Raw genomic sequence first — 17,166 nt, 5'->3', positions numbered from 1 at the left:
GGAGGAAGCTGTGCTAGGCACATCTCGCCTGTCCAAAACCCTTTTGCCCATTATATTTAGTTTGGGCTGAGGGAAATAGTTTATGTTTCCCCCCTCTCAGACCTCTGGGTTCTTTCTGTCCAAGCCATTAGGATAGAAAAGAGAAACCAATTTTAAAGTGAATCCCACAGACCACCCCATTCTTCACCAACCCAGCCATTTAGTTCAGCCAAACCGTTGAGTCTCAGGAGGCAGCAATGCAGACAGGATTAAGTGAGGCTTATGGGTACAGACAATCACTCAGGTAATGCAGTCATAGGCTTATGCCCCTTGAAAACAGAAAACACATGTTAATTTATGTAACATAACCAACAAACAAGTCTCTAAATTTGTAAGACTGTCTTATTGGGAAGATATCCAGTTGCAAGGCACTTGACATTCTGCTTGCCTGCAACTTGAATCTCTTTGGTGATATCACAGACATGGTTTAATTTTCAAGTGAAACCATATTTTAAATGAGAAGAAACTTTTAAGACAGTTAGCTGACCTACTTTACAGTCTACTACTGATCATTGTGATTTTCCTTGAATAATGATTTTTCTCCCTAAGATTACCCTCCTTGTCTTTAAAGGGACTACATTAAGTCCATTTTTAATTTATCCTGTTCATTTGCATAAACATAACAAGAGCAGCAAATGATCACTTATGAATTTTAGTTCTGCTTTGCTAGGAACTTACCCAAGGAACATTTAGGGTGACCCTCAGTCTGCTCTTCAGGGCACAGAAGCTGGGCCACATACCTGGCATTCATCCTTGCCTGTACACACCTGTCCTTTCCAAGTCTTTCTGGTTTTCCATTGTGCCTTAAGGTCCCTTCTAGCCATCTTTCAGGAAAACAACCTTCATTCCTTCCCTGAAGAGATTGCTGTGGGCCGCACAACCAACCATGGTAGCAGGCCTTTTATCTCGCGGGCTTTTATTACCTTTGAAAATCATTCCCAGTTCCTCAGGGCTTTTTGGTAACAACTTGAGCCCAAGTATGTCTCCTTTAGGTTTGACATTCCAGTCAAAGACTTGGTCAAAAAAAGGAACCTCTATTAACAACTGGTCTTATTAGGTCTATGCAAAGAAACTTAAGTCATTACTTACTTGTTTAGAATGCCAAACTCTGGAGAGATCAAATAGGGAGAAAAATATACAACGTGAAGGAAAATCTTTGATCTAATATTCACTGAACTGGCATTTCCATTCTTCATATTTTCATTTTTCCTGACTAAAAAAAATTTTTTGTTTGTTTTTCCATTACACTTGTCTCACTTTTCTCCCCCCTTGCTTCCCTGTACCTTGCTCCTCCCTTCCCCCACATTCAGTCCCTACTTAGTTGCCCATTTCCGTGGGTCATTTATACATGTTCTTTGACTTGACACTTCCCCTTCTTACCCCCTTCTCTCCCTCCCCTCTCCCCCCTTGTTACTGTTAGTCTACTTCTTGTTTACATACCTCTGGTTCAATTTTGCTCATTTGTTTGTGTTGTTCATTAGTTTCCTGTAATAGGTGACCGCAAAAGGTATTTTTCTTTCATTGCCTGGCTTATTAAACTAAGCATTATTCTCTCTAGTTCAATCCATGTTGTTGCAAATGGTAGAAGTTCCTTCTTTCTTTCTGCTACATAGAACTCCATTGTGTAAATGTAGCACAGTTTTTTGATCCACTCATCTACAGATGGGCATTTAGGTTGTTTCCAGCACTTGGCTATTGTAAATAGTACTGCTATGAACATTGGAGTGCATAGGTTCTTTTGAATTGGTGTTTCAGGATATTTCCGATATAATCCTAGCAATGGAATTGCTGGTTCAAAAGGCAGTTCCATTTTCAGTTTTTTGAGGAAATTCCAAAATGTTTTCCATAGTGGCTGCACCAGTCTGCATTCCCACCAGCAATGCACCAGGGTTCCCGTTTCTCCACATCCTCTCCAGCACAAGTTGTTTGTTGATTTGTTGATTATGGCCATTCTGACTGGTGTGAGGTGGTATCTCATTGTGGTTTTTATTTGCACCTCTCTGATGGCTAGTGATTTTGAGCATACTTTCATATCTATATGGGCCCTCTGTATGTTCTCTTTGGAGAAGTGTTTGTTCAGGTCTTTTGCCCATTTTTTAATTGGGTTGTCTGTCTTCTTGGTTTTGAGTCGTATGAGTTCTTTATATATTTTGGAGATCAATCCCTTGTCTGAGATGTCATTGCAAATATATTTTCCCATATGGTTGGTTTTCTTTTCATCTTGCTGATGTTTTCTTTAGCTGAGCAGAAACTTTTTAGTTTGATGTAGTCCCATTTGTTTATTCTTTCCTTTATTTCCCTTGCCTTAGGAGATATATCAGTGAAAAAGTTGCCACGTGGGATATCTGAAATTTTCCTGCCTATGTTTTCCTCTAGGACTTTTATGGTATTACGGCTTACATTTAAGTCTTTGATCCATTTTGAATTTATTCTGGTGTATGGTGTAAGTTGGTGGTCTAGTTTCATTTTTTTGCATGTCCCTGTCCAGTTCTCTCAACACCATTTGTTGAAGAGACTCTTTTCACTCCATTTGATGTTCTTTCCCCCTTTGTCAAATATTAGTTGACCATATGAACCTGGGTTTATTTCTGGGCTCTCAATTCTGTTCCATTGTCTGTTTTTAGGCCATTACCAGACTGTTTTGATTACCATGGCCTTGTAGTATAGTTTGATATCAGGTATTGTGATTCCTCCTACTGTGTTCTTCCTCAAAATTGCTGTGGCTATTCGGGCTCTTTTTTGGTTCCATATAAATTTTTGAAGTATTTGTTCTAGGTCTGTGAAATATGTTGCTGGTATTTTAATAGGGATTGCATTGAATCTATAAATTGCTTTGGGTAGTATGGACATTTTAATGATGTTGATTCTTCCCATCCATGAGCATGGTATAGGCTTCCATTTATTTGTATCTTTTTTAATTTCTTTCTTCAGTGTTATGTAGTTTTCTGAGTACAGGTCTTTTACCTCCTTGGTTAAGTTTATTCCTAGGTATTTTATTTTCCTTGTTGCTATGGTAAATGGGATTTTTCTTTCAGTTTCTATCTCTGAGATTTTATTGTTGGTGTATAAAAATGCCTTCGATTTCTTAATATTGACTTTTTATCCTGCTATTTTGCCGAATTCACTTATTAGGTTGAGTGGTTTTTTTGTGGAGTCTACAGGGTTTTCTATGTACACTATCATGTCATCTGCAAATAATGACAGTCTTACTTCCTCTTTTACAATTTGGATGCCTTTTATTTCTCTTTCTTGTCTGATTGCTGTGGCTAGAACTTCCAAGACTATGTTGAATAGGAGTGGAGAGAGCGGACATCCTTGTCTTGTTCCTGATATCAGGGGGAATGCTCTCAGTTTTTGCACATTGAGTATGATGTTGCCTTCAGGTTTCTCATATATGGCCTTTATTATGTTGAGGCATGCTCCCTCTATTGCCATTTTGCTGAGAGTTTTCATCATAAATGGGTGTTGTACTTTATCAAATGCTTTTTCTGCATCTATTGATATTATGTGGTTTTTGTCTTTCATTTTGTTTATGTGGTGTATTACATTTATTGATTTGTGAATATTAAACCATCCCTGGGATGAATCCTACTTGATCGTGGTGTATGATCTTTCTAATGTGTGGCTGGATCCGGTTTGCCAATATTTTGTTGAGGATTTTAGCATCTAAGTTCATAAGCGATATTGGCCTGTAGTTTTCTTTCTTTGTTGTGTCTTGACCTGGTTTTGGAATTAGGGTTATACTGGCTTCATAGAATGAGTTTGGGAGTCTTCTTTCTTCTTGTATCTTTTGGAATAGTCTGAGGAGGATAGGAGTTAGTTCTTTCCTAAATGTTTTGTAGAATTCACCTGTGAAGCCATCCGGTCCAGGGCTTTTGTGTGCTGGGAGTTTTTTGATTACTGCTTCAATTTCACTAGCTGTTATTGGTCTGTTCAGACTTTCTGCTTCTTCTTGATTCAGTTTGGGAAGACTATAGGTTTCCAGGAATTTGTCCATTTCCTCTAGGTTGTCAAATTTCTTGCCATACAGTTGTTCGTAATAATTTCTTATAATCATTTGTATTTCTGTGGTATCAGTTGTGATTTCTCCCCTTTCATGTCTAATTTTATTTATTTGGGTCCTCTCTCTTTTTTTCTTGATGATCCTGGTTAAAGGCTTGTCAATTTTGTTTATCTTTTCAAAGAACCAGCTCCTACTTTTGTTGATCTTTTGAATTGTTAGTTTAGTCTCTATGTCATTTAATTCTGCTCTGATCTTGATGATTTCATTTCTTCTACTTGATCTGGGCTTTGCTTGTTGTTCTTCCTCTAGTTCTTGTAGCCGTAGGGTTAAATTTTTTATTAGATATTCTTCTATCTTTTTTAGGTAGGCCTGTGTTGCTATGAACTTTCCTCTCAGGACTGCTTTCGCTGTATCCCATAGGTTTTGGGTTGTTGTGTGTTCATTATCATTAGTTTCCAGAAACTTTTTGATTTCTTCCTTGATGTCATTGTTAACCCATTCATTATTTAATAGCATGTTATTCATTCTCCATGAGTTTGAATGTTTTTGAGTTTTTCCTTGAGGTTGATTTCCAATTTTAAGTCATTGTGATCTGAGAAGATGCTTGATATAATTTCAATTTTCTTGAATTTGTTAAGGCTTGTTTTGTGTCCTACCATGTGGTCTATCTTTGAAAATGTTCCATGTGCACTTGAGAAGTATGTATATTTTGCTTCTTTGGGATGAAAACTTCTATATATGTTGACTAAGTCCATTTGATCTAGAGTGTTGTTGAGTGCCTCAATATCTTTGGTGTTCCTTTGCTTTGAAGACCTGTGCATTGTTGACAATAGGGTGTTAAAGTCCCCTACTATGAGTGTGTTGCTGTCTATATATTTCTTGGAGTCTTTCAAAATTTTCCTTATATATTCGGGTGCTCCTAATTTGGGTGCATATATATTTATAAGGGTTATATCTTCTTGATGGATTTTTCCCTTAAGTATTATGAAATGCCCTTCTTTGTCTCTTTTCATGGACTTTGCTGTGAAATCTGTTTTTTCTGACATAAGTAATGCTACTCCGGCTTTTTTTTCATGTCCATTTGTTTGAAATACTTTTTTCCATCCCTTTACTTTCAGTCTGTGTAGATCTTTTGTTCTAAGTTGGGTCTCTTGTAGACAGCATATATGTGGGTCATTCTTTCTAATCCATTCAGCTACCCCATGTCCTTTAATTGGGGCATTTAATCCATTTACATTTAGGTTATTACCAATGAGTACTTATGCATTGTCATTTTTCCCCTTTGTACTCGTGTTCTTCTCTGTCTCTCTCTGTTTCTTTATGTTCTTAGAGCAGACCCTTTAGCATCTCTTGCATTGCTGGTTTGGTGTAGACGTATTCTTTTAGCCTTCTTTTGTCTTGGAAGCTCCTTATTTCACCCTCCATTTTGAATGAGAGCTTTGCTGGGTATAGTGTTCTAGGTTGTAGGCCTTTGTTTTTCATTGCTTGGAATATTTTTTGCCATTCCCTTCTGGCTTGTAGTGTTTCTGCTGAGAAATCTGATGATAGTCTTATTGGAGCTCCCTTGTATGTTATTAGTTGTTTCTCTCTTGCTGCTTTTAGGATCCTCTCTTTGTCTTTGAATGTTGCCATTTTAATTATGATGTGTCTTGAGGTGGGCCTGTTGGGGTTCATCTTCATTGGGACCCTCTGTGCTTCCTGGACTTGCGTGACTCTTTCTCTCCTCATGTGAGGGAAGTTTTCTGTCATTAGTTTTTCAAAGAGGTTTTCTATCCCTTGCTCTTCTTCTTCTCCTTCTGGAATTCCTATGATACGGATATTATTACGTTTCATGTTGTCCTGCAGCTGTCTTAGAACCTCTTCAGTCTTGTTCAGTCTTTTTTCATTTTGTTGCATTGTCTGGGAGTTTTTGTGTACGTTGTCCTCCAGCTCGCTGATCCGATCTTCTGCTTCCTCTAGCCTGCTTTTAATTCCTTCTACTGTGCTCTTCAATTCAGAGATCGTATTCTTCATTTCCTCCTGGCTCTTAGTGATAGCTTCTATGTTCTTTTTCATGCTCGTGTAATTCTCTGTGAGTTCCTTGTAGTTTTTCTGGAGTTCCTTGTAGTTTCCCTGGAGTTCTTTGTAGTTTCCGCTGAGCTCATTCAGCTTCTCCATAATCCATGTTTTGAATTCCATATCTGATAGTTCGCTACCCTCTATTTCATTTAGCACTCTTTCTTGGGATTCTACCTTTCCTTTTGATGGGAGGTTGTTTCTCTGTCTCCCCATTTTTGTGATACCTATTGTTTGTTGGTGCTTCTTAGAATGACCTGCACTTCCTGGATCTGCCTCTGGTGGCATCAGATCATGTACCAGTCTGGCCCTAGACAGCCTGTTGGAGACTTCCAGGGATCTACTGCTGTTGTCTGTCTTAATTGTTAATCTATTCAATCTGTGATTAGCTGTCAGGCTTAAGGGCTGTGGGTGTGGCAGCTTAATTCCTGTGGGCAGGGCTTTTGCTTCCCTTCAGGCTGATGCCACTTGGAGGGGAATGGTCTACCCACGGTACTGGGGATGAGTCAGCACTGGGACCCAGTCGGCTGCTCCTCCAGTTCTCCCCTCAAAGCCACCGTGCTAAACTCTCCCCAAGTGTCTCCAGTCCTCTCTGCCTTCCCTCTGCTTGGGCCCAGGGTAAGTGGTGGCCAAAATATTTTCGTATGTGATCTACTTAACAGTTATTTTTCTCCTGCTGTTTCTCTCCGGCTAGGAAGAAACCCTGTGGCTTTTCGCTTTTCACAGCTGATACTATTTTACTTTCCACTCTGTTGCTGTAGGCTGGGAAGCCAAGCTGTGGGTTTGGACCCTGCCTTTCTCAGGGGGAATCCCCGGCTGCTGAGCTGTTTCTCAGTCCCTTCAGCAGCCACCCGTGTGAGCACAGCCAGCCCTTCCGCGTCTCCGCTCTCCCTACCAGTCAAGTTGTGATGTAGCGGCCTTTTCTGTCTCTCCGTGGTTATAAGACTTCTTTCCAGCTAGTGTTCGGTTGGTTATTCCAGATGATTTCTCCAAAATTAAGTTGTAAATCCAGACTGGTCCTGGTAGGAGGTTAGTGTAGCTTCCACTTACTCCTCCACCATCTTGGATCTCCCCTCTATGTCTTTTTTTATGCTGCTGTAGTTCTCTGCAAGTTCCCTGTAATTTTCTTTGAGCTGTTGGTAACTTCCCTGGGGGTTGTCATAGTTGTTTTTAAGGTAGTCGAGTATATTGAGCTTCTTCGCCACCATTGTTTTGAATGAATTCCGTGTCTGACATTTCGGCTATGTCTATTCCATCTACCTCTCTCTCTGGGGATTCCTCTTTTCTTTCCATTGAGAGGTTGATTCTGCGTCTTACCATGTTGGATTCTTCTTGTTTATGTTTGTTTTTTTGCATTTGTCTCCTTTGACTTCCCACCTTTGTGGCATGAGATTCTTTATAGGAGATCTGGTGGTTTCAGTGGTGCATTCTCTTTGATCTCCTGAGCCTGATGTTCTTGGGTTACCCTTTATGTAATTTGTTTATGCTTTCTGGTTGTATTTCAGATGCTCTTTGTTAGGATCTTCCTTCTGGCTAGTTGATTGAAAGTCACTCTATCCACTTTGTCTTGAGTTCTTTTGTGGAGATGCTGTTAAAAACATAAACACAAAGCCCAGGCAGGATACCCACACCCTTAAAAATATCCCCCGCCCTCCTTCCCGCTATTGTCAGCCAACGAGCCAGTATTAATATAAATGTAGAGAGATTAGAGCTTTTGTACTATAGGCAGAATAGATAAGAGTTGTTTTTAGAGAGGAAAAATATGATTTTTGAGAGAGGGAATGATAGATTAATAATAGTGGAGACTATGCAAGACAGTAGGTAATATTTACATTGTATGTTAATAAGTGTAAAAGAAAAGGAGGAAAGAAAGCAGAATATAGTAGGAAAGTGGGATTGTATAATATTGGATTTATATAGTCGTTGTATTTTATTTATTTAGAGTTAAATGGAGGCTAAACTAGACACATGAACAAATAAACAACAATTAAAGGGGAAGGATGAAAAGGAGATATTGTATGAGACAAATTAGAGATATAGTTTTTTGTTGTTTTTTTTTCCCTCCCGTCTCTTCTTTCTCCTCTTCCTACACTTTTTTTACTCAGTTCAGCCTTTGTGTGTCGTCTTATTTTCCTGTGTCCCCAGCTGGTCTAATGAGGATAGTCAGAGGTTCCTGTTCCTTGTATCAGTGGTATGCACCCACACAGCGCGTTCCTTTGGCGCCTGTTGAAGGTAGCTGAGGTGCCCTTGCACGCGCGCCTGTGTGCACGCAAGGCAGCCTGAGAGCTTGCCTTAGGCCTGCTGCTCCCCGTTCCAGGAGTTGGTCTCTTGCCTCATAGGGTGGGGCCCCAGACACTAGGGCACAGTGGAAGTGAGTGATTGGCACCTATTGAAGCCGGCAAGGTGCTTTTGCACTCGCGCGCCCATGTGTGCACAAGGCTGACTGAGAGCTTGCCTCAGGCCTGCCGTACAGCACTCTGGGAGTTGGTCTCTCACCTCCCAGTGCTGGTGTCCCGATATTCGTGCATGGTGGAATTGAGCGATTGGTGCCTATTGAAGCCAGGCTGAGGTGCTCTTGCATTCGCGTGCCTGTGCACGCACAAGGCAGCTTGAGAGCTAGCCTCAGTCCTGCCAAGCCACGCTCCGGGAGTTGATCTCTCACCTCTTAGGGCAGGGCCCCGGACACTTGTGCTCATTAGAAGTGAGTGTCTGTGAGTCGCTGCTGCCCGCTGTTCCTGAGCTGCAGCCGCCCACCATTCCCGCACCTCCCTGGGAGGGCATGAGTAGAGCCTGAGCAAGTGCTCTGCGCTCCGGCCTTGTGCCCTCTGGGGCTGGCCAGGGGAGACTGCGCACAGTCTTCTGTGTGTTCAGTGGGCCCTCCCTGTGCCCATTGGGGCACTGATCTTATGTTTGTTGGGGTGTGTCCGAGGGGCACCTGGACGCGCGGCCCTGCGCACCTGGACCCGTGAATGAGGGCACTTCCCTATGCGCACCCGTGCGACCCAAGGGGAGGGTTGGGGAGTGGGCGAACGCACTTCTGCACCTGTGCTCCTCAAGAATTTCCTATCACCCCCAAACTTTCCCCCCCCTCTCCGCAGCTCGTTGTCTCCTGTCTTCCAGTACCAATGCCACCTGGTCAAGTCCTATCTCTGCCAGTGGGCAGAGATCCGCTTTCCTCCTGACTCTCCTCTGGGAAAGCCTGTGGTCACCAAAAAGCCTTTGTGTCCTTCTAACTGCAGCTCGGGCAGCCACCCCAATCAGGAATCCCGTTTCATCCCTTTTTCTCTCCGCTGTCTTCACTAAACAGGTTGTTCCCAGATCGTTTTTCTCTAATCCAGCAGTGCCAAGGCTCGACTCCTGTCAATGTCCAGCTGCTCACTGAGATGTCCTGTCTGCAATTAGTCCAAACTACAGACGGGTCTCAGGAGCCTGAGAGCACAGCCTCCCGTCACTCCTCTGCCGTCTTCCTCTCTCAGGATTTTCTTTATTCAAATAGCACCAATGACTTTTCTCTTTCACAGCATTTCTACCTTTAAATTTGTATAATTTGTTTACTGTCAATCTTCTTTGCTAGACTCTTAGCTTCATGAGAAAAAGTATTGTATCTGTCTTATTCAAGGTGATGGAATTAAGAAGTGCAAATTGTTTTTTACAAAATAATCTTGTAAAGTATAGCATAGTGAATACAGTCAAAATATTCTAATAACTCTGTATGGTACCAGATAGATAATAGATTTATTGGGGGGAACACTTTGTAAAGTATATCATTGTCTAACCACTATGATGTACACCTGAAACTAATACAAAATAATACTGAATGTAAACTGTAATTGAAAAATAAAATTAAAAAAAAAACTTTTGTGTACATCCAGGGCTTTTCACTTAATAAACATTCAATATCTGTTGAATGAGTGAATTTTCACAGTCGGCAGCCGTCCGTCTCGAGAGACGATGGTGTAGCTTCTTAAGAGTCTATCTGCACCGCCGAGAATGGCTGTGCAGTCCGACTCGGGAGTGACACGGTATCTGTCTCCTCCCGTGTTGAATCGACATCTTGCGATGACGCTGGAGTGTCCTCTCCAGTGAAGCTGAGGCTACAGAGCCTGGGCAGGGTGATATGGAGGGTCTGCTGTTGCCCATGCAGCAGACCCCCCCCTCTCTTCGCAGCTGAAGGATCCAAGGGAAAGACAGAGTCAATACAGCTTGGCTTCAGGTGCGCCGCAGGAGTTGCCGGTGTTGACTACAACGTCAAACCGCCTTAGGGACTCCGGCTCCGGATTTTCTGTCAGGGTTTACTCCCTTAGCCTTTCCCCTGAAGAGGTATGCCGCAAGGCAGCGGAGGTTTTTTGGAATCAGAGCTTTCCTTCTCTGGAATTTTCACAAAGACCTTGTTATAAGCCGCTACCCTCTTTTAGAAGATCTGACTACTACTATTTCTTTAAAGAACAACCAGAAATGAGGTTAAGGGTGGGGTATTCTTTGTACCAAATGTTTTCTGGTTGATTTGAAAACACATTTCTTACCTGCTTATTCTTTTGTTTTTCTTTTAACTTAAGCTGCTCTGGCACAGAGTGTAAATGATTCTGAAAAACTACTTGTATAAATGATGCACACTGAGTCTCAAGAAAAAAAAAAAGAACCAAGAGAGACAAAGAGTTTAGCAAATAATTTCCTAAGTAAGAAAATTGTCATTCATAACAAAAGAGCAACTCTTGTTAAAATATTTAGAGTATAAAAACTGCACCCTCCTAAGTACAAGACCATCAATTTAATTTTATATACCCTACACAGCACTTTATCTTGTCTTAAAATAAATGGTTAGAATGCCTTTATATTATATTGTTCTTGTTTAGCACAAATCCTTTGACTCTGGTGATTTAAAAAGGTGGCTCAGAAATTTTATGTTTATACCTCTTTTTTCCTGCACTAGGGAAGAATGTTACTATTTTAACTAGTATTGCATGCAACAAAAATCATAATATACCAAATATCTGTATCTTCCAAAGTGTGTCCACATCTATTGTCTTACTTGATTATTCTAATGGATAACACTTTAAATAGGTACAGCTCCATGCATATTGCTCTCTTTCAATGACTATAGCTCTACAGAAAATGAAATCTGGCAAGGAATTCTACAGGTGTTTCTGAATTCCCCTCACCATAAAAAGGAAAGCAAACAGAGTGTCAACACACATTTTCCGTTTGTTAAAATGTGTATTAGTAAAAATAAATCAAGTTATTTATTCTTGTTCAAGGATGCAACATAAAATTTAAAAACACATTTAGTTAATTCTCTTTCAGTACAATGAATACATTTTGGTATAAACAACAGGGTTCAATCTATGTCCTATTACTTTCTGTGGTCCTTGGCATGTTACTTAATGTCTTTGAATTTCAATTCCATCTATAAAATGGGAATAGTGACGGTACCTGTATTTCAGGGATGTGAGGATTAAATGAGATGATTCACGTAAAACGCTATGTTCTTTATGTGCCTTTCACATAGGAAATGCTCATTATCAGCAGTTATTATCTCAAGTCTCCTGGTCCCTTCTTCAAATATGCTTATATGAGATTATCAAAATCACTCAGATAAAAGGAAATGGGGCTCTCTATTATTAGGGGTTTTCTAAGAGTTTGTTTACTTCATGGGTAAACAAGTATGCTGCTCAGAGGGAACATGAGTGGAAACATAAGATTGGAATTTGAAAGTAAGATTCCAAGATATCTTTATACCAACCTACAAGAATTTACCTTGAGTGTCAGGTTTTCCACTTTCTTGATGAGATCTTTCTGTCTTTGTGCTCTGCACTGAACCACTTGGAGCTTTTTCTCCATGCAATGAATATGCTTCTGAATTTCCATGACTAACAGAGATAGACAGAAACTTTATTATCTAAACACAACCTAAATTAGTGGACTGAAATCCAAATCAACTAAAAATCCACTGCACAGCTGAGCAATAACTTTTCAAACTTAGCCTTGCATCTGATGTGTGTTTAGAGTCAATCGTAGCACTACCACCCATTGTTTTATCTTCTAACTTTCCTACTAAACTGGGTCCTTCCTTTGCCTCACATTGACCAAATTCAATTAACTTGGCCTGTAGTTCCCTTTGCAGATTCTCTTCATAATACTGTTCATCCTCTTCATTCTCATCATAGTAAAGTTCCTTCTCCTCATCATCATCAGCCTCATCCTTGTCCTTATCATCATCACTGCTATTGCTAGAATCACTAAGCATCTCCCAAAATGTATTATATTCTATTGACTTTAAGCAGGAAGAAGGTAAAACCACCTGAAGCTTTTTAAATGACTTCCATTCCAGGTACATACTCCTTAACCTCAAATTTACTGGGCAATCAATAAAATTTATAAGTAATTTTTCTTGTAGGAAGATCATTCCTTCAAAAAAAATGACAGGAACTACAAAACACTGTAACATTCATTCATGCATTCAATAATCAAGATATTTAGATAATCTAAGGGCCCATAGGGATTTAGAATACCAGGGATGGATGGGAGATTACAACCCCAAATTAAAACCTGCAAAGTATTGAGGGACCAATAAGAGGAAAGAAGGGCAAAGACATTCTATAATTAGCCTGTAAGGATATGGAAAGTGATCTCACAGAGGGCCAACACCTACCCCCTTTGAAGCTTCTGTTATTTGCCTTTATTAATGTATCTGATGAGCTATTATTGTTCCTGGGGATATCTCAAAGCTTGAAATGGAGCCTTCACTTTCTATTTCCTTGGTTTCACCTTCAGCAATGACTTCCCATCCTGAAAGAAAGGGCAGTCAAGGGAAAAGGCAAAAAGAAAGAAGACACCATTGAAAGGGAAGAGGACGTCTGCTGAAAGTGCTGTTTATATTAACCCAACTTAAGGCCTATCTATCTATATTCCTAGTATGGAGAAGTGCCTTATATTGAATTAAACAAGTAAATACATTTTTATTACATGAATTCACTCTTTCTAGCTAGAAAGTAACATTTCTAAAAGCTTTAAGTTGTATACATCAAAATCAGCACACAAATACAGAAGTGAGGGCCTGTCAACAAATGCATATGGGATGGAACAGACCACACAAAACATATTTAGTATAAAAGGATACAGGCACTGTCAGCTTCAGCATCAGAACACAGCAGTTTTTTCACTTCCTTTTCCACATCAGGAGAGTCAGTGTATTGGATCAGAGTAGGGGCAGGAGGAATACCAGTAGTGTCATTTAACACTCTGTGTTTCCCACAGATGCCCCTTTTCTACATACAAATAAATTCAAATAATTAGCCCTCTTTAGGATATGCACCCAGAAAAATTTGTTCTTTAAGTAATGCTATTTATGAAGGAATCTTGACCAGGATCTAGATTTTTGTGTGTTAAGTTTATTTTTTTCCCAGTAAAATTACTTGAGACATCTAATTTTTTCATCCAGCAACTCTATGTAAAAGACTTCTCTCAGGGGTGCAACCCTTAGGTCTCAGTTATTAATTATTTGGCCTGAAACACATTGGCAAATAACTATAATTTCTTATGTGTTATTTAGAACTAATTTGATTTAAAGATCCGAACTCCCAGATTCCACTTCCTCACATCTTTATTATTAGAGGTTTTCCTAGTTTTAAAAAAAGGATCCTAGCTACATGTTCTCTCTTATATCCAGTTTTAGACAATTATCTCCATAGCAACTGATTCATCATGCCACAAATAGAAATTAAAACTTTGAGAGAGAATAAGCAATTGCAAACAACTGCTGGTAAAAGTAAATCCTGGCTTCTAAGAAATGGCCTTTTAAAATAAATATCAGAGGGAAAAAAGCAGAATAGAATACACAGGATCACTGGCAAAATTATATCATTTCCTCTAGTAGTTATCAGACATTAAACAATGAATTAATTTTTCAGTGAATAAAATTCAGTATATGTGTATGATAGTGGGGATCAGAACTGAGAAGAAAGGCTTGAAAGTAACCTCTATGATTTCTTAGATTTGTTTGAATTGAATGAGTTATGAAATACAACATAATAAGAGAAAACAATAAAGTTATATATTATGACTGCTCTACCTCAGTAAGGCTGACTTCTTCAACTTGTTTGAATTCAGCCTGCTATAAAATAAAACACAATAAACAATGAAGTTAGAGTACAACTGTCATACTTCACTAAAGCTTAGAGTTCTAAAACTATTTTTAACTTAGGTTTACATTTAGTAGGCACTCAACGAATGCTTTTGTCTGAAAGTGTAAAAGCCAAGACAACTATGTTCATAGATTGAAAGACTAGTAAAGATGTCAATTCTCCCCAGATTATTCTATACGTTCGATACAATTGTTATCAAAATTCCAGCAAGGCTTTTCTATAAACATAGACAAAACTTATTATCAAATTGATATGGAAAGGTAGAGGCTATAGTAAGGTTAAAGCAATATTGACAAAGACAAATAAAGTGATAACAGTCTTCTTGATTTCATGACATTGCATAGGTACAGGAGGGATCAACACATAGATTAATGGAACAACACAGGGAACCCAGAAAGAGACTCACACAAATATGTCCAAATAATTTTTGACAAAGGTACAAAAAAATACAATGGAGGGCACTGGCTGGTGTGCTTCAGGGATTGAGCACTGGCCTGAGAACCAAGGGGTTGCCAGTCCAATTCCCAGTCAGAGCACATGCCTGAGTTGCAGGCCAGGTCCCTCATTGGAGGCACATGAGAGGCAACCACACATTGGTGTTTCTCTCCCTCTCTTCCTCCCTTCCCTTCTCTCTAAAAATAAAAAAATAAAATCTTTTAAAATGATATAGAAATACAATGGAAGAAGGACAGCCTTTAAAAAAATGGTGCTGGAGCAATTGGACATGTAAAGGCAAAAAAAAAAAAAAAAAAAAAAAAGAAGAAGAAGAAGAAGAAGAAGAAGAACCTTGAACTAAACTTTACACATTTTACAAATATTAACTAAAAAACAAATTGCACACTCAAATGTAAAATGCACAACTTTCAGAAAAAAGATATAAAATCTTCAGGCTTTGTATTGGGCAGAGAGTTCTTTTACTTGGCACAGAAAGCAAAATCCTTAACAAGAAAAATTAATAAACTAGATCTCATCAAACAAAAAACTGTTGCTCTTTGACAGACCCTGTGAGGAAGATGAAAAGACCAGCTACACGGTCAACATGGAGGCATACCTCACCTCTTTGCACAACCATAAGAAGGATCATAACTAACCTCAAAACAAACAAACAAAAAAACACCTAAAACTGACAGAAAATCAAACTGTATGGAAGGCTGACAATGAAGGATTTAAAGAAGCCATATTAATCCAGATGGGTAGGAGGGGCAGAGGCAAGGAGCCAGGGAAGAGATGACACAGTGTGGTGGTGGTGAGGCAATGGTCTGTGGCCAGCAGAATGGGTGGTACCACATTCACGTGTGGTGGATAAAAATTCAGAGGGATACCTTGGGAATGAGCAATCCTAACCCCAGGCCAAACTGTGCAGCCCAGGGTTTCAGTGCCAGGAAAATAAAGCCTCATAACTTCTGGCTGTAAAACCAGTGGGAGTTGAGGCAGCAGAAGAAACTGCCGGTCACTCAAGAGAGTCTGTTTAAAGAACCCACATAGTCCCAAAACATATGCAAACCCAGTTTGGGAACCACCACCAGGGTAACAGTTAGAAGGGTGCCAGTCACATATGGGAAAGGGTTGAAATGACTGGAAATGGGTGAGTGCCAAGCAAGCCTTCAGCATCCAGGCAGTGGCATTGTCCCCTCTCTGACCCCTCCGCAACATACAGAGCCACAAAGTGGAAAAGTGAGTTGCCTTGCCCTGGTGATTACCTAACGTTCAACACCATACAACTTAACATGTAAGCTAAGACAGGGAGTCAAAGCAGCTCTACTAAGTACATAGAAACAAACACAGGGAGGCTGCTAAATTGAGGAGACAAAGGAATATGGCCCAAATGAAAGAACAGGACAAAATCCCAGAAAAAGAACTAAACAAAGTGGAGATAGCCAACTTATCAGATGCACATTTCAAAACACTGGTGATAAGGGTGATCAGAAAACTCATTAAGTACAACAAAAGCATAAGGGAAGAAATAAAGACTACACTAAGTGAAATACAGAAAAACCCACAGGATTCAAGTCAACAATTTGGAACATAAAGAAGAGATAAAGAATCAACCAGAACAGAATGAAGAAACAAGGATCAAAAAAGAAGAAAGGGGGATTGGACTTCCGGCCAAGATGGAGGCTTAGACGGACGCGCTAGGTCTCCCTCTACAACTAGAGAGGAATACAACTACTTCAAAACAAAGGATAACTAGAAATTCTAGAAAATAAAACTACACGGAAGCCCAACATATGAAGTTATAAACCAGCGGCGCCCTCTGGGCAGGTAAGAGCGAAAGGGGGCGGCGCTGTTTGCGGTCGCACCTGGGACAGCAGCGGGGAGAACAACCCAGGCTGCAGTCGAACCCCCGGCAGCTCGCGACCCCAACGCTGGGGAAAGCAGCCACCACATCACCTTGAACAGTGAGGCCCAGGGGGGCGGGAGGACGGATCCCGGTCTCCTAGCGGAATAACTGTGTGAATCCATCTTGGACCCCCGCCCCCAAAGAAAGCGCCACAGGGCTGCGAAATAGGTCGCGGACAGGCACCGGTCGCTGGATTGTGACGACAAAGCACCACGGCACAGCAAGAAAGGTTGCCGAACGGCGCCGGTCGCTGGGTCTTTACGAGTACACAGGCACTGCCCCCTACAGCCAGCCCAAGAAAACAAAACGCATCTGTCAAAATGAGGCAGACAACTATAGAAATCCCGGTGGCACAGCTCACCAGGCAACAGATAAAGAACCTGACAGATGAACAGATAAGAAACCTGTCAGATGCTCAGTTCTGGGCCATTGTTATCAGGTGGCTTACAGAATTCACAAAAGATCTGGAAAAAGATGAGAAAGAAGCGAAAAACACTCATAACGAAAGGAACAAAACCACATACGAGACAGATGGTGAGGAAAAAAAATCCAGAGTTCATTTCAACAAACTGGAATATGGAGAAGGA

The 17,166-nt window shown here is 40.4% G+C and overlaps 1 protein-coding gene across 1 annotated transcript in view; it reads right to left on the bottom strand.

Moving 5' to 3' along the window:
- Positions 1-17,166, bottom strand: part of TAF7L (TATA-box binding protein associated factor 7 like) — a 41,892-nt gene that overhangs the window by 15,888 nt on the left and 8,838 nt on the right. The window contains 6 exon segments of the mRNA XM_090264074.1: positions 10,621-10,680; positions 11,852-11,964; positions 12,122-12,368; positions 12,741-12,883; positions 13,215-13,362; positions 14,166-14,204. Of these exon segments, the coding sequence (XP_090120200.1) occupies positions 10,621-10,680; positions 11,852-11,964; positions 12,122-12,368; positions 12,741-12,883; positions 13,215-13,362; positions 14,166-14,204 (750 nt within the window).

This window comes from Furipterus horrens, unplaced genomic scaffold (genome assembly GCF_987537825.1).
Source record: "Furipterus horrens unplaced genomic scaffold, mFurHor1.1.pri manual_scaffold_17, whole genome shotgun sequence".
NCBI lineage: Eukaryota > Metazoa > Chordata > Mammalia > Chiroptera > Furipteridae > Furipterus > Furipterus horrens.
This window is presented reverse-complemented; position numbering and strand designations above follow the sequence as displayed.